The sequence below is a fragment of the Blennius ocellaris genome (assembly GCF_963422515.1).
Source record: "Blennius ocellaris genome assembly, chromosome: 5".
Lineage (NCBI taxonomy): Eukaryota > Metazoa > Chordata > Actinopteri > Blenniiformes > Blenniidae > Blennius > Blennius ocellaris.
The window spans coordinates 17,720,832-17,739,406 of record NC_137654.1 but is presented as its reverse complement, the minus strand read 5'-3'; the positions used below and the strand labels follow the sequence as shown (position 1 = coordinate 17,739,406).

Genomic DNA, 18,575 nt, shown 5'->3' with positions numbered 1-18,575 from the left:
TCAAGGAAGTAATTGATTTAATTGAAATTATCTTAATTGAATTAAGTTTTCAATGCTTTGCTTTGTCACCTCACATCCCGAAACTTTGACTCTGTTCAGGGATCTTCCTCTGTCGAGTTTGTTCTCCCAGCTACAAAGACATGCAGTGTAGGAATATAATTAGCTTATAACTGGTTTGTTGTTGATGGTATTTTCAATAGGATGTCAGAAATGTCAGAAAATGAACTTTAATTGGAGGTGATATTTATAAACAAACAGCCTGAAACAGATATATTTCAGAACAGCTTTTATTATTGTCAAGGGTCTTTGTTCTTTTTCTTTTTGTGCTGGTTATAAATGGAAGTGCTTGTTTTTATTAAGTGATATGACAATTTCCCTTAAATAAATATGTACATAAAACACTGAGTAATAGGATGCAAAGCCACGTGAAGTCCTCGTGGTTTGCCGATCTTTGTGACAGCAGTGCGCCACCTTCTGTTCAAACATGATTTTTGGTTTTGAGCTGTTTTCACCCGATGAGTGCTGCGGTTTTGTACGTGTAGCGCAAAAGGCAAGTAAGTGATTATTTCATTTTACCTGTCAAGTATCGTCTTTTTGTAGGTAGTTGGTTCTCAGCCTTATTTCAGCCACATCAGCACACAGGAATAATAATAACATAATAATAATAATGATAATGATAATGACAATAATGATGATAATAATAATGATAATAATAATAATTACCTCCCCTCTTCTTTCCTTTCTCGCTGACAAACTATTTGTCATTGAGAGCAGGTGTAGAAAGACTGCGCATCTAAAGCTTACCTGACTTTTGCTTTTTAACAAACAGATGTAAACACAAGATAAAGAATGTATCCGGAGTTTTGATATAAAAAAAAAAATCTGTTTCATAAACAAAAACATAACCCAAACTGCACCTTGCAGAGAAGCTCCCGTGTAAAAAAAAACCCCAAAAAACCACACACCAGGAGTGAGCGAAGGCATGCAAGTACTTTGATGGTGGACTAAATACGAGCTGGTGACACACAGATAATGTGAGGTGTATATGATGCTGAATATGATGAGCTTTATGTGCGGTTACAAATGAAAGAAACAAGTTCCATTGCTTCAGGTGGAGAGATCAAACGTTCCTTCCTGGGTCAAGTCATGTTTTCTCCTCTGGGTCCGACAGATGCTTTAGAAGGCGGTGCTCTCAATCATCCCGTAGGCCTCATACAGTCTGCGCACAAGCTCCTCCTTCTCGTCTTTAGGCAGGAAGCAAGACTTTGCAGAGTTGATGTTCTGTAAGACACAGGGAGCCAACAGAGTTCATATCTAATAAAGTGACTTATATTCATGCTTTTGCTGAGAGTTAACAAACACAAGACTTGTCACTCCTCAACAGTCGGTGGCGATAATGCATGTCAGTGGACAATCACAGTTCTCCATTTGGAACTCGGATTCGTTTGATATTGTCTAAAATTTAAACTACCTAAACCAGCTAAAGTATGTTTTTCGAAATATTGCAATTATTCAAACTTTTGTTTCATACTTTGAATTATGCAATTCTGTGCATGACTGCACCATGTGTGGAAACAGTACATCGTAGATTAGTCAGTCTTTGGCCAAATGCGTATTGCACATGTTGATATTGCGATTATAAATTTGTGATATGTCCTGCGGCCATAGCAACTTAAACTTTTTTCATAAAAGTGAGCAAAGTCTGACATTCCATTTGCTTTGGGGTGGGATACTCAAAATGTCCCATTCCTGCCACGTTACACATCAAAACATTTTATTTTAATTGACATGGACGTCACACATACGTCTAATTCTAAAGTATGCTTAGAAAAACAAATAATTGCATACAATCTTTTATAACTTATTTGCTGATGCAACTTGATATATTCACATTCTTGGTTATTTTTACTTAGATTTTTTTATGTTTAAAATCAAGCAATAACAACAATAAAATTCCAATCTAAATACCCAGTCAAGGTAGTCTTTTTGTTGTTGTTGTTGTTTTTTTTTTATAGCATTACAATTTATAGTTCAAACAAGCTACATGGATGACCTTTAACGTGTCACTCTCTGAGCAATTCTAATTACAAAGGATTAAAAAAAGGTTTATTGATTATACTTTTTACATTTTTACATCTACCTTGTTAATCCAAACAGCATAGGCAGTGAGGAATTGTATTTTTGTGAGATTATTTATTGGCAAGAAAAACTGAACTGCAAATTTTTATCTTAATTTTGAATGGAGTTGCGTTTCTCACAAACATTCAATTGACGGATGAGCGACAGAGCACCCAAGATGAATTTGCTCCTTTGTTTTCTCCTATTGCCCGACTTTTTGCAACTCATCAGAACCCATGGAACCATTCCAGCAAAAGATGTATTTTAAAAATCCAGTTGTGCTCTCACTAAGGGTTACATTTTGGGATAAATGTCTTTTGTTGATATATGGAGCGTTCACACCTCAAAGGAAGTGATTGCGCATCCCAGAAGTGATGTCATAAAAGCTGGAAGTGACGCTATATAAACAGGAAGTAGCTCTGTGCCACGTGTCTGCTGCAAATGTTTGTAACCTGTGGCGTTGGACCGGTCTTAGCTTGTTTTGTTATCCTTCTCACTTGCAAAGGCAGTTTCTGTAAGTACAATGAACTTCTTTACTATTAATACGACAATTCTGTTTGGTTTTTTTCAGATAAAGAAACTGTTTATTTTGTATCGTTTCTGCGATTCACAAAATTTTAAGTGTTCAATAAATTTCATGCACCCGAGGATACTGAGTCGTGGAGTTTGTTGTGGAAAATGTTCAGCTGCTTGGAGAGTTGGCCCGAGACAAATCCAGTCAAGTGGCCTACATGATACAGTTGCAATCAGTCAGGTTTACCATGTGTGAGGTGGACCGCCCCTGTTGGACACCATGGAGGTGTAGGGGGTTCCAACAATGAGTGCATTTGACTGCTCCCCTCGTTTTATCATACGGTTTTGTTTACTGGCCAGTGGCACTTGTGCAAAGCAGCTCGGGAGTAATTATTGCCCCAACTCCAGTTTCTGTAGCTTGGCTCTTCATGACAATCTAGAAATCGTCTCTACAAAGACATAAAGACATCATTGTCCCCGTGTGAACTGGAAGCTTTTAGTGGAGCTCCCCTTGCTGGTGGATATAAAACATGAACGTGGCTGCTGAGACATTAACCTTGGAAATGGAGTTGTTTTATCTAAAATGAACAAAACAACTTGAGCCTGTGTCGGATCAAACATAATAATGAACTGAAGGCAACAAACGGCTGCGACTGATGGGGTCACTGGCAGCTGAGCGTCCCCTCGTGCCTTTGAACGTCTATCTTGTACAAAAGGAAGCCCCAGTCTGTGACAAGTGATTGAACTCGGTTGAACAAAAGAATTCAAATCAGAAAAAAAAAAAAAAGTGACTCATAATTTACAAGTCTGCAACAGATGTGAGGAGAAAACTGCAACACGTTGTTGGCCTCCGGTCGACTGCAGAGGAGACTGCAAAGACTCACAGCTCCAGATTAGTAATCTGGACATTTATTGACTATACCTTAACCGTATATAAATTGGAATATACTTAATTGGTGGGCAGATTCCTCTCATGCTGCACACTACTCTGCTAATAGTCAACTTAAAGAAGGTTAGCAAACAATCCTTAAAAGTATGATTTGACTTTGGATTGAGTTGAATTTTAAGATGCATTATTTTGCCTAAAATAAATTGAGTTACTTCAAAAAAGCCTGTTCGCCCCTCAGATGACGATTTTATTGATGGTTTCATAGCTGCAGAGCAGTTTCAACTGACAGAGCTATTGTCTCTACTACTACTATTCTATTAAACAACTACTGGACGAGTACTTGAAAGGCTAAAAGATATCCCACCGTTAGTAACATTAATATTACCCAATAGCCAAAGGACTGTGATTAGTATTATTATCAGCCTTGAGTGTCTTGGAGCTGCCTGCTGCTTCCTCTATGTTGGCGATTCATCTCTGCTTTCTTGTTGTTTTTTCTTTCTGTTGTCACTCGATGAAATCATCCACATTATAGAGCATCGTCCTCCCCCGACTTGTTTTTAAACTTAATATTTGAATCACAAATTCTTTGTGATAAATGGTGACGTGCACATTATTGAAATGGTGAAACTGAGAAAAATGACAAAAGTAACTTCAGAGTTACTTTCATTCTTTTCATTTCATTTACTAATTTATTTGAAAGGGACCATAACATAATGAACTAGACGCCCAGTGCTGTAATTATGCCAGATTCAGAGCCAATTTCCATCCACAGTCCCATGAGGTAAAAACAAACCCCCACTTTCAATTCTCACCCTTTTTAAGAATTCATTAGCTCCTGTGATCAAATGCCAGTAGTGGAGTGGTGACTTTTGTAGACCATAAAATGCATTATTGGTTTTTATAATGGATTTTGTTTTCATGTTGATTTGAAGAGGCCAACTCCAGTGTTTAGGCTCTGGATGAATGTCACACAAAGGTAATGGAACAATAACTAGTGTCTGCAGCTTTCACATCAGTACAGCTGTTTGCCTCTTTAGATTCAGTCTCTGCTTTCCTCACCCACTGCATGAGTGAGTATATCGTACAACCACACCTCAAACAATCCAAACCGACGCTTTGAAATGCATCAATTATTAAAGAGGGTTAAGGTTTCACTGCGCTATGCAAGCTTGTGTTGCTGTTTTCATTAACAACTGCAATGCAAGAATCAAGACCCTACTTTCCTTTCAAGCAGCTTTTTTTTTTTTTAACCCCCCTGTGAACTGCTGCAATAATTATTTGTGCATTTGATCTCACCACTCGTTTGAATTCCTCCTCGGAGAATCCCATGAACTTCTCTGCTATGCTGTAGTCGAGGGGCAGGGTTGAACTGAGGATTAGAGGGTCATCTGTATTCAGGGAGTAGTTTGCTTTGTCCTTCCTGAACCTGCATTAATGAACAGGGGTGACAAAAATAAGCATGTGTTCATGACCAAAGCCCCCATTTAATACATTATAGAAGACCAAGGAAGCTCACGTGATGATAGGGTGTTTGGTAAACTCTGGCTCGCAGGCACCTGTCAGCTTACTGGAAATAGGACACATCTGCAGAGAGAGCAGAACAACAAACAACTGAGTGACTGCAGCTGGAACTGATCCGTTTGTCATTACAGTCCACTGGAGGGCAGCGTCGTCCTGTTTCTACAGGAACATTTTTACCATCAAGTGAATGCTACAGTTCCATAAACATACTTTTGCTCAAACTCATGAGATCTGCATTAGAGAAACACGATGAAGCATGTTGTAACATCTCCAGTCGACCAGGGAACCTCCGCCAGTGCTTTAATTTCAAGATTCATGTTTTAGTATGTGGTTGAGAGTTTGTGTTTGCCATCATTTGTCTTCACAGTAATGTTTTTGCAAATCGGAGGGCATCCACAACCTGCCTCTGGGTTCCCTTCTGATCTCTGGCACTTCCCCGAGGGGTCGCAGACCCCTGCTGGAGAATCGCTGTTATTGCGCTGTGTGCAATACCATAGTATAGCATCGAGATCTGTCAAAAATACCACAGCATTAAGTAGTTACTGTTGAAAATAATATTGCTTCCAGCATGGCTGTCCAAACTATTTTCCCTGAGTTCCACAGACTGAAAAATATACACCAGCCACTCAAAATAGATGTAAGATGTACTCGAGTTGCCAGTAGTTTCTGTTATTGGGTAGAAAATGGTGACATTTCTTGTGAGTTTACACTATTTTCAAAACTGCATCTATAATCGCCAATATTATCAGCGTGTAATGATGAACAGGGCAAAGTACATTTAATAGATTAGATAGCAACTGTATTATTGCATATCCGCATTTCAAATACAGCAACATTGTTTGACTCCATTACCTCAAAATGCATGTTTTGACCCAGCAGCTTTGTGTACAGGTCCCGATCCTGCAGAGTCCTGTAACCGTGCCCAATACGTTCAGCTTTCAACACGTCCACAGCCTGAAATATCACACGGCAGGTTACAAAAGGTCACAAACCACTGGAAAATGTAAAATCGCCAGTCCACCACGTCAGCAGTTTGCAGGCTATTCCGAGAGGAACTGAGGAACTGTTGTGACCAAATTAGGTTGCAAGGAGAGTGGCCACTTTATATTGGCTTTGACTGCAGAATGAGACAAGCTGTGCCATTACACCCCCCCCCCCCCCCCCCCCCCCCCAAAAAAAAAAAAGAAAACAAGAAAAAACTTGAAAGCTGAAAGGAACAGTTGAATGAAGTGATTATGTCATCTGCATCTTAACTAGGAATCTTTCATGTGTTGTTTTACAGATTGCAACAAAATTATCTTATGTTGAGGTTACTCCATGGGCTGCAATGTAATTTTTTAACACAACGCTTTTTTTTTGTTTGTTTGTTTATTAGCATCTGACATCATTTGTGTTCTTAGTGCAAAGCTTCATTGTTTTCTTATGTGCCAAACAAAAAAACTATTACGTGATCATGTGATTAAGCCGCTTCCTTCATAAGTGCCTCAAGTTATTGTTGAGCAGCCTACCTCCTTGACCACGGAGGCCGGGCCCACCTCTCCTGCGTGCACCGTCCTGTGGATCCCACAACGCTCCGCTTCCTGTCAACAAAACGGTCAACAAACACATCAGCGACCAAACAGCACCACAGAGCATCTGGCTTTCACATGAGCCTGCAAGGGAGGGGCTGGGACACCAGGATGCAAAAGCTTTGTGTCAAAGGAGATAGGATTGATAGAATAGAAATGAGGCTTCACAGTGGTGTAGCGATTAGCACTGTTGCCTGACTGTGAGAGAATTCCTGGTTAGATTCTGGGTTGGGCTTCGTCTCCATGTTTTCTCCGTGCTTGCATAAGTTCTACTCGCAGTAGAAAAACATGCATTTGTAAAATGACTTGTGTATTCTTGTAGCCAAGTTATTTATTGTCGGTATTAACATCCCAGTACAGCTTTATATGAAGGGCCCTCCATTACGAACGTTTCAATCGACTTGTATGGGCATTGGCCCCAGAAGTCTTAAAGTACTTCACGTAAACACTCACTGGTTCAGTCGTCTCTTTTCATTTTACCATTCTCAGCTTGTTCAATCGGGGCTTGCAGTATGGTATCATGCTTAAGATGACCTTCAGTATTAGTGTGGACTTTGTTCTTTCACTTCCATTTCTTGTTAATAATTGAAGGACATTTCCAGTTTGTCAACTGATATGCATTCTATTCAAAAGATTTTCAAAACTCTTCACTGGAAAATAGCAGGGTCACATGGATGTCCAGATAACCCCGGCTTGAGTCAGAGTTGAGCTACAATTACTCACCATTTCGGTGTAAAAGAAGGATGAATTGAATGAAAAAGCGGCTTGTGCAGAAATGCACAGCAGAGGAGTTCTTCATCAGGAATATAAAGTCTTTTTCTCCATGCATGTCAAGTGAGTTGTAAATAATGAAATGATTCATGCAGCCTCGCTGTATGTCAACATGTATATTTATATAAATACACATGTGGACCAAATGACTTCAATTCTTTAAATAATAATTATACAAAAGAGAATTTGGATGAGTTTTGAAAGATAAGGAGTTATACAACAAAATCTGCAAAAATGCGGGTGGCATGTTTTAGTTGGCAGAGCGGTCGTCTCCTAATCTGAAGGTTGCAGGTTCCCATCTCTGCCTGCCTACATGCCAAAGTGTCCTTGGGCAAAACTCTGAACCCCCCCAAAAACTGCCTGTGTGAATGTAGTATGAGAGTGAGTAGTCGGAGGGGCCGCTGGCGCAGATTGGCAGCCTTGCTTCCGTCACTCTGCCTCAGGGCAGCTGTGGCTACATACGTAGTTTACCACCATCCAGTATGGAGTGAATGAAACATGCAATGTAAAGCATCTTTGAGTGTCCTAATAGACGCTATATAAAACTCATGCATTATTATAATTTTGTTTTAATCAAATTCTACACAGAACTATCACATAACAGCTAATTAATTATTGACTAGACTGACTTTGGTATTGAATTTCAACATTACTCACTGACACAAGTTGAGGCAAAGAGACGGTATGAGAGGAATTTTTAGCTCAACCCCCACCACACACACACACACACAGTGTCCAAAGCTCGTTTCACGAAAAAAAACTGGTATGTTTACATTCTCCGGGTTGAATGACTGAGGGGAAACACATTAGGATGATGAATTTCTTTTTATAGTTCACCTTCGCACTGCTACACTATCATCATATTACCACAGACCATATGGAGGCTAACTGCCCTTCAAACAGCGCTGGTAAGTAGCTCCTACAACCAGAAGAGGGGATGAGCCTTTAAACTGGCTATACATCACTAGAATATACTCATAATGGTAAAATATAAAAACATCACCAGCATCAAGTCCCTATCGATGTCCTAATCTATTAAGTCCCATCATAAAATGTATAACGCATGGCTAAAAATGATGATCCTTCCTTACGTGGTCAACATTTTCTGTATCCCTGTAAGTAATTCATCACAAGTAAAACAAAAAGCTCCACAGTGAATTAAATGATTAATCTGTTTCAATCAAGGCCTGACAGGAAGAAGTGATTACTCACTGAGGACTTCTGTGAATTAATCAATAGCTGCTGGCGGAATAATAAGAAGGGGGTTTTCTGCATAGATACCGAGGTGAACAGGAAATCAGTGTGGGGAGTGTTTTCATTATCTGTGTTTTCACGCCCGGGTGGTAGTTACAGATGATGGGGGAGTAAACATATTTTGGTGAAGAAATAATCAAACGTATCAAAGTTGTTTCACAGACTCATTAATTGGTTTAAAAGATACAAATTCCTGAACTTTTAGGAATAATGTAGCTAGTTATCAATGTGAGTATATTCTGAGTATATAGGATCTAATATTCAACTATCGGTGTTATGCAGAGTTTTGCGTCAAAACAGCAGAGGAACATGCTGGATGCGAGTCACGGGTACTTGACCAGTATGTGATGCACCTGCACGGGGAGATTGTAGTGCATATCTGCTCATATGTGATCTTACGACTTGAGTGGTCATGTGGAAAGTTCGACTGTGATCTTGCTGCACCCCGCCTCTTGAGCACAGAATTGTGACGCGTGTCTGGCTTCAATGACATTGGAAATGACTTAGCAGGCTGGAGTCACTTTGATTGTATACGTTTGAGGGAAAACAATCCAATTTGAGTGGTTTACACTGTCATGAAAATTCAGATATGGGTCAAATATGGTTGAAAAAAAAAAGTTGGACATGAGACACTTTTGCTCACAAGTGAGTGTTGCTTAAAGCTGCGGGACAAATGACTGAATTTTTCGGAGCTTCAAATTCACCCAGGGAGTTTTTGTTAATCTTGTTTTTTTCCTGTTTCCCTGATTAGCGACATCTGGGGTTAATCAGACACTTGGCCATTATGTCCTCCTCCTCACTAACCTCTGAAAATTCCATCTCCTTGTGTGGTCGTATTGTTAATCAGTTCTTGCTCCAGACTTGTGTTTTTTTTTTCTTTACTTTGCTTCCTTTTTTGGACCATTCCCTCAATTCATGTGTCCATACTTTCTGCCAAAAGGTGAATGAAACTTTCCTTTGCTTCTATTCTCTTTCCCTTTCTTGTCCTGGTGTCAGAGACTAAAGTCTTCACATTTCCTTTACTAAAACAGCCCGAGTGTTTGAATCAATTATCACTCTGAATCTTTAAGCACACGAAGGAGTGACGGATCAGCATTCACACATTGATAATCTCTCCAGTGCCGTTGATCTGAACCCGCTCACCTCGTAGGCCATCCTGTGCTCCGGGTAGGATTCACAGTTGAGTGACTCATCACCGGCCAGATCGATGGCAACAACTCCTTCATGCTGATATTTCTTGCATAGCGCCACAACTTCCATGGACCAGCCTGGAGGATTTTAAAAAGGCACAATGCATTACTACACATCCTCAAAATACAGATGCAGATTTTGCAAGAATGAAATATGATGTGACAATAAACATCATGTTTAATTCATCTGCACAACTCCAAAGCTTTGACAACCCAACGCAACAGCAATCCACATGCATTTAAATGCTTTATTTATCCGACTTACAGAAACCAAGCTTGGATCCACTTATATGTACTTGGCTTAACGAAGGTGATTTATATAACATTTAGAAGAGCCGGGGTGAATGTTTACTGTTTGTGGTCTGTAGTTTCATATTTACTGCAGAAACAAAAGTGTTCTTATTTAAACTTGCACTAAATAGCCCCTGAAATAATAACATTTGTTAACCAATGTATGAACTGCAAAGTTTTATCAAAATCAATTTGCATTGTATTTCAAGCTGCAATAAAACATGACGATTAAGGACTTGAACGTATAAAAACTTAACTGCACAGAGAAATGCAGAAGCTTTTATGATTTGTTGTTGCTATAAAACAAAGTCTTGTTTACGCTTAAAGTCTCCCCTGATGGAAATCTGCAGTCATATCAAGAGATTGTACTGCATGTTTTATGACAGGCGTAGTGGAAAACCCATATTGGCAGTTATGAATTGTACTTGGCTGTTGGATTACACAGGAAGCAGCTGCATCAACGGGGCAGAGCAGATTTGTTTTTTTTTATCACTACCATCACTGCTGCAACAGGCTCATGTTAGCACAGTTAATATCAGGAGTTTGTGTTCAAAGGTACAATCTAGATTTAGTTTCTGTTTAGAATATTAAAGAAAACCGGAATAGTAATCGACAAGATGTGATGAAACCACTGCCATGACGGTACTGGTAAACATTTTTTTTTTTAAATGCATGGATTGTGTGGTAGCAATAGCTTTTGTCGCCACTAAGTTAACCAAAGTTGTGCAATATCAGAAGTTAGAAATGGAAAGTAATCCAGCTTTTAATAGTCACATAAGGAAAAAGCAGATAAACAAGCCTGTCTATTCGAGCTGGTATCTGAAGCTTTCCTTGCTGCTGGTGCACAAGAGATTTAACTGCTTTTGAAATATTTCTATGGGACACAGATTAATACTTAACTTTTTAGCACCTGAAACTATTGCACCCCTGTGACGTTTTCTGGCACCCCCTAGTAAAGTCTCACCCCACCCTTCGAAAACTACTATTTAGACTATTATACTCGGGCCATTAGTGTTGAGTTATCATTCATCACCCATATGTATCTCTGCACAGTATATCTGTGAATTTGGAAATGTATATATATATATTTGTATTCCGTACTGCTCCTGTGTATTATCTAATAAGAATAATGCAGGCAGAAAATCTTAGAGGACAGACAACAGTACATTAAGGAGCCTTGTCTCACAAGGTGGTTTGGGCAGACAGGAGCGTGAACAGTTCATTACTTGGCATGTGGCGCATGCAGCATAGAATGGACCTGGCTTTGATATTGAAGGCCATCTCCCCCTCTCTGAGGCCCTCGTTAACCAGGCGCACCACCTCGTCTGGGCTCAGGTCGCCTCTGTGCAAAGAAAAGAAATGTGAAAAACATACAATTGGGTCATCTATGGATGCCCCAGCAGACAAAAGGCCATATTGTGTTGTAGCAATTCAAAATCACTCACTCCTGCTGGTTCCATGGAATAGGCTTCACTTTAGTGTTGGCGAGGAAATGCGGGCTGTATCGAACTTCAACATAAATCACTTTCTCCTTGGCTTTGTCCTCCACAAACTCATAGGCTATCCTCTTTATGGCGTCTCTGTCCCCCCTAAAAAAATAAAAAGACAAATAGATATGATCGAAACCAGTTTGGTGCTGTACCTTTAAGCCTGATGTGTTCCGAGTCTCAACACCGAGATCTTTTTGTCACAATAAAACAAACGAAAGCCCTGGCACACATGGGAATATGGTGCACAATAATCTATATCTATATCTATCTATCTCTAGCTGAATCACTGTTTTTTTTCTCATTGGTGTGGATTCAGCTGCACACTCTGTGTGTGCAGCATCACATCACAAAGAACAATAACACTTTACAAAAGACAGTGAATGCTCATCACCACACAGGTCTGAATGCCCGTTGTTCTGCGCTGTCCTCTCGTCCTCTCAACAATCTGGCATTAAGCTCAACTCTGCTAGCAAGTTCCTCATGTTGTTGGAAGCCGCGCTCCACACAATTCTTTCAAGAGCCCCGATACAGAAGAGTCCATTGAGCCGCCACAGACCAGCATTGTTGAAGCGTTTTACGGCCACTGAGTATGTGAAAGACTGTATTTGGTCTTTTCTAAACAGTTCACCCTTGTTAATGAAGACTAAATATAAGGCAGTGTGACACCGGAAAGGATCTCTGAAAAACTTTACGCTGCTCTCACTTTCGTTGCCAAGGTGACACTTGATCTTAGTAATGATGTGTCCCCGTTCTGCATGTCCGGCATTCAAAATCAGCCCCCTTCTGTTGCGCTGCAGAGTCACATTGCATAATCCTGCTGAGTCTTACATCCCACTACCATAAATCAAAAGCTGTGGCACACACCCTGAGTTTTAAATGACCCTGAATGCATCGTGACTGTAGTCACATGCGATAACGGCCTCAGAGACTGGACTTTGACCCCGATTGTAAACATTTCTCTGATTCTAATGAGGTGGACACCCACTGTAAATAACTCTGATCTCACTCTCTGCTCGGCCTGTCACCGGTGGAGCAGAAAAAGGAGTTGGGTTATTGTGAAAATGAATCATTTAGAATGACATGTCAGCACTTACGCAACCACGTGCATGTACTCATTAAACTTGTCCAGGAACACGGTAAGCGTGGCAGGCTCTTCAAGGCAGATCCTCCTGGTCATATCCTCTGTGGTTTTTGCTGGCAGATTGATGCCGCGTCTCCTACATGGGTGAATGGGGGGGGAAAAAACAAGAAAAAACAAAACGGTAGGCAGTGAAAGCACCATTATTCACAATGGTACTCTTAAGTATCCTTGATTTACTGCACAGGAACTGACTTGCAAACTGATTCACTTTCTTGATAATGCTATTTCAGCTAGCTAAATGACAAAATATCTGGTTTATACAGTAACCGGTGGGTCAAATCTGGGTCTCAGCCTTGTTTTAGTTCTGCAAATCTTCCAGTAAACATATTAAATGAATGCGCTTTCCTTATTTTGAATATAACATCCTCCAATATCATTCTACACAAAGCCCTGTTTGCATCAATTACAGAAAATGTATTGTGTTTTTCTTGCAAGGTATGCCAAAGAAAAATATTTTTTAGTGTTCAGGAACAGGAAGTGCAGAAATCTTCCAACATCAAATTACCACTTTGCAAGGTCCGGTTCTGAACCGGTTCTTGGTGCCAGATACCACAGCTTGTGTGACGCCTCGCAAATTTTGACCTAAACTACAGTATATTAGACCGGGAGTCATAATGATATGGCTGATCTGTATATGTGACGATTTCTCATCCTGTTTCATAGGTTTGGTACCTCTCTGTAATGTTTACTGCTAACTGTTAGCTTTAGCTTTAACTCAATTTATTGTTTTAACTATTTCAATTTCTTACATACATTGTTCTGTTTCTTCAGCAGGGTTATCAATCAAAACTTGAACATATATTGTTTCTATCAAATTTTTTAAATCATTTACATGAATTAAAATACTAGTTAAATATCCTTTAATTGTTGCGTCTTCATGAAACTTTATTAAATAAACATTTCTTGGCAGTGACAATTTTGTGTTCAGGTCCATTCTTAATAATTTCACTACTATTGAATTGTTGTGATGTGTTATTGCAACACTCATAATCAAACACTTTTGGCAGGGTTTTTAATTTTCGATTTTGAAGACTTGGCCTCTTTTTTTTTTTTTTTTTTTTTTGAAGGAAACTTAAATCTGATACGAATTACATTCAAATTTCACTGTTTAATGGGACAAAAATAGTTTCTATTGATTTCTAGTTTTAAATGGTAGCTGTAAAACATGTTTCAGGAGCACACTTGGTAAACCCAACAGATATTGTTTCATAAGAACAATAATCCCTTTTGACATATACTGTATTTGAATATTTTCATCTGAATCAAAATCAAATATGATTAAGTTTAATACCAATACAGTATTTAATAATGTATGAAATAATAAGTTCACTTACTTTGCAATATCAAGAATAGTTGGGACCCTGATGGCTCCATCGAGGTGTACATGTAGTTCAACCTGAGGGTTAGAAATGTGATTCGGAATTTGAAAACGTACTTTCGTATTATCTTTGCTAAAAGGAAGAGGAACAAGAATACGCTAGTTTGAGAACATGGAACAGAAACGGCAAAGTAGCAGCAGTACTGTTGCTGCAAGTTGAATGTTTTGACTGCAGACGATCATGAATGCAGCTCGCATGACTGGGCAGTGAGCGGAGAGAAGACCGGGGCTGCCAGAGGAGGGTCAGAGAAGAAAAAGTGTTCTGGTTCTCTTTCGGCTGCCGAGAGCTGTGATTTATCCGAGCAGATGACACCCATGAATTTCTCTGCCCCTCCCTCGGCTGCAAATGTCAGTCGTGGCAAACGAAAATGTCCCAGTCTGCGAAAAGAAGCATCTGGGAGCTTTTATAGGTGGTTCTAAAGCATCTCCTTGCGATGAAGTGTTCCTTCATTGACTTTACTATTGGTTGCAGACAACTGGTTTGAACAGACTCGTCACCACGATCTACAGTTGTATAAAGCAGATGAAGGCATTTTCCTTGTTAATGACTCGTCGACTAGACTTCTTTAAACATTTTTAGAATTCAATTCCAACCAGATATGTTCTTCAGAGCTACTCTTTCTTCCTCTATTGCAAAACAGAAGGACTGCTTCTGCTTACCGAAGCCCGCTCGCATCACAAACATGCTTTTGAAGGAAACCAGAATGCTTCCACTTTTTTTTTTTCCAGGAGTTGTGTCCAAAATCCAGCCCCTGCAGATTCTGTAACCCTTCCTGGTACTTGGATAGATTACTTAGAATTGACTGTTTTTGGACCCCCCCCCCCCCCCCCCCCAGTTCTCTCTGACTTGTTGACCAGCATCAAGATGAAGACAGTGACCATTAGCAGCACTAATTGACCAACGCCAGACCCTCTAATCTAATAACAGAAACCAGCGCCAAAGGAAAACAGACACCGGATGCTTTTTGACAAATGTTAAACACAAGAATCAACAACACAACGAGAGCGTCTTGGTAGTGTTGGCTCTTCTCTGAAAAGGCTGATATGTTAGTGATGCTTATTGAAAGGGAACAGCTGGTTAAACCATCTGACAGTTCAGGAAGTTCTGCTCTATGTTTTTTTTCCACTCTATGCAGCAGTTCCTGTCCTACATATATTACATAAGTCACTAGAGCTGAATATTTTTTTATTGGCAGCAGCCGTTTGTACAGGGAGTAGGAATATATCAGGAAACTGGATTTTTTAAAAAGTATGCAAATAACATAAATTTTTATTGAAACACAAATCTTTGCAACTTTATTATGTCACATTTTTGAAAAGAAGAATATTATATATACTATATATATATATATATATATATATATATAGTTTTGCTGCCCTTTGACTGAATCACCTGAGAGCATCACAAACCGGAAAACTGATTTATTTTTTTCAATAAAGTGTAAAGACAGCTTTACGTTATATAGATTTTAAAAATATGTTTATTTCAGCTTGTGAAGGAGCTTCAATCACTACGGAGAAAGCGGCGAAGTATCGGCATCTAATGCTCTCATGTCAATTTCTGCCCTGCTCATCGTAAACTGTTTTGTAACAGAACACTGAGTTATTGACCCCAAAATGAACGCAGTTGGGCTATCGTGTACAGACAAACAATATATTCATGCCAAGTGGAATAAATGCACCAGCTTGAGTTTCAACTGTGACTCAACTAAAAATAATGTATCCCTTTGTCGGTACGTAATTATTTTGTTCATCATCAATAATCCTGTGAAACCTGCTGAACTTGGGTGTAACTTAAACACACCACAAATAAACACTGAGTGTTGTTGGAAGAAGTCTATGGTGACAGTTCTACGAAAGCCAGTATTGCACAGTACGCAGCAGTTTCTCACAGATGTGAACGTGTACATTGATTGTGTGTCTCTGTGTTTGCCTCCTAATGGACTGTTGCCCTGACTGAGTGTATCCTGCCCTTTGCCAAGTGTTACCTGGGTGAGGATAAGCCTCAGTACCCTGCAAACCTAACTTTGATCAAGCAGGTATGGAAAAATGCATGAATGGATATTTCCTCAAATTAATTAATAGAATAAATGTTTAAGTTGATTTATAATCCTGATTTGATCAAAATGGACAAAAGTTATTAAAAAAATGTGTTTTTTATTCTGCCAATTAAAATGTATTCATTTTATTTGGCAGAAAAACAATCATCAATCTACTTCAATCCATTTTAAATGAAGACGGGATGTTATGCAGATTCTTTCGAAAATTCATATGATTGATATTATTGAATTTGTTGCGTAAAGAAAATGATGAATGGAGCCATTCTGACACAAGTGAATTCTTCCTATATCTACATTAAATTATCACATTTTCTAATAACCTTTCCACAACTTGGAAGCAACAGCAGCACGTGGAATGAGGAGGCTGAACTTCTGAAGGTTGGTGCAGGAGATAATCAGTGGTATCAGTTCTACAATGACATCTTAATGTGTGTAATGCTTATCTCTGCACCCCTCCCAGAGGTCTCTCCTTGTACAATTATCTCGCTCACTCACACACGTGCCCTCGCAGTATGTGGTAACTGAAGCTTCTTTTATCATGTGTGACTCTCCATTTTTGAGGCGTTCATTTCCTCTCCTCTAATCAGCTTCTGTGCAGACCAGGTACAAGTTCAGTCAGCAGCAACATCCAAAGGGCACATGAGAGTTAACATGTACTGACCCATCCATCTTTATTTTACTCTATAGCTTCATTGGGTCTACAATTTGCCTCCAACAGCCCTTTCAACTACTAATGCTGATGGGGGAATGAGTGGCTTTCTATTGCAGTGGGGATATCCCCAGTTACACAAGGAAGGCTTCAATGTCAGGAGCTCATGACAACCAGGGTTCAAGTTCAGACGCGAGGCTTTAAATGATTAAAAAAAAAAAGGTGTTTCATTCTATATAACGGGGCGATTAACTAAACGTATTTAACATATCAATAACATGTCAAAACAAATAATCACAGAACTTGTTCCAAAAAACAAAACAAAAAACAAAAGAGCTCAGCTGCTTCATGAGAGAGATGTTGCGTTTTAAAATGTGTTTCCGTGTTTGAGCAAAACACAGGAAGAGAATTGAAGACAAATGTCTGGAATGCCTAATACATCATTTTGTTCTTTGTCATAACATAGTCTTTTGCAGTATTTCTTATTATTTTCATGTCGCCAAGAGTCTCTTAACGTCGCCTTTGCGATGAATAATTGGTGACTCCTTCTCGTCATGAATTAAAAGCCCCCCCCAGCAGTAGATTGGAACGCACCTTGGGCTTGTCGAAGACCTCTCGTTCTGCCATGGTGGAGACTGGCTGCGGCTGCCGGTGAGTCTGCAGGAGGAGGGAGGAGGAGCGGTGGAGGAGCGGCGGACGCTGATCTCATAACGGCGGCTCTTCTCTTCCTACTATTATAAGCGCGATTCCGCGGGGGGGACACGCCTATCGTGAGACCGGCCGCACGTCTGTGTGTTGTCAGTGGTCAAGTGGTGGTCAGCGTCTGCATGAGCGCACGGAGCGGCTCGCAGCGGTGGCCGGACGGATTAACCGTCCCGGTATGGCAGCAGCTTTTGTACCCATGTGATGAGAGCTTTGCTCACGGCTAATTAATGTGTCAAACCGTCTTACGAAACGGCGCAAGTGCTGATGGTTAATACTCATTATGTATGCGCAAGAAAACAGGATTTTCCCTTTTCTTTAAATACACGTGAGTTTTTTTAATTTAATTTAATTTTTAATTATGATATCGATACGTGGAAATAACATGTTTCAAGAGAACCTGTTGAGAAATGTTATCTGCCATGCAACACCAGCAAGTGACTGAAGTTCATCGATCCATCTTCTATGCTGCTTATCCCGTTCAGGGTCACCAGGCGTTGGATCCGACCCCTGCTCACTACGGGCGAGGGTTGGATCCACGCTGGACAGGTCGCCATCACAGGGCAAACAACAAGAACACAACCACACGCACCTTGGTGATTGTGGGAGGAAACTGGACTACCCTGAAGAAACCCACACAAACATAGAACATGCAAACCCCAAACAGAAAGGCCCCTGGTGGCATTTACACTTTCTCTATTCCTTTGTTTCTTATTTAATTTGTTTTTTCTTTTACTGTCAATCATATTGATATTGCGTAAGATACTTACAATAATAGCAATGTAGCTGTGTTCTGTCCACTAATTTATTTAAATGACAATTGCTTCAGAAAAATTCAAAAAGAAAAGCATGCTGGGAAAAGGGATTCCTCCAGCTGCTAGATTTTTCTCACCAGTTTGCCCTTTACAAAGCTCTCCGGTGCCATGTATAGGCCTGTTCAACATGTTGAATCAGTTACCTGGAAATAACTAGCGTGTTCAGGAATGCACAAGTCCTTCTAATCCCTAATGACATTCAGGATCTGTTCCCACACTGACAGT

At 39.9% G+C, this 18,575-nt stretch overlaps 1 protein-coding gene across 1 annotated transcript; it reads right to left on the bottom strand.

Annotated features, from left to right (window-relative positions):
• Positions 1-279: 279 nt before the first annotated feature.
• ada (adenosine deaminase) lies at positions 280-17,607 on the bottom strand. Its single transcript, XM_080496464.1, has 11 exons — positions 17,428-17,607; positions 14,081-14,142; positions 12,700-12,822; positions 11,561-11,704; positions 11,342-11,457; positions 9,778-9,902; positions 6,550-6,621; positions 5,894-5,995; positions 5,037-5,104; positions 4,817-4,946; positions 280-1,281 (listed from the first exon to the last, which is right to left on the bottom strand). Exons 1-11 carry the CDS (start codon positions 17,458-17,460, stop codon positions 1,177-1,179), a joined length of 1,080 nt encoding a protein of 359 aa, XP_080352590.1. The 5' UTR covers positions 17,461-17,607; the 3' UTR covers positions 280-1,176.
• Positions 17,608-18,575: the final 968 nt, after the last annotated feature.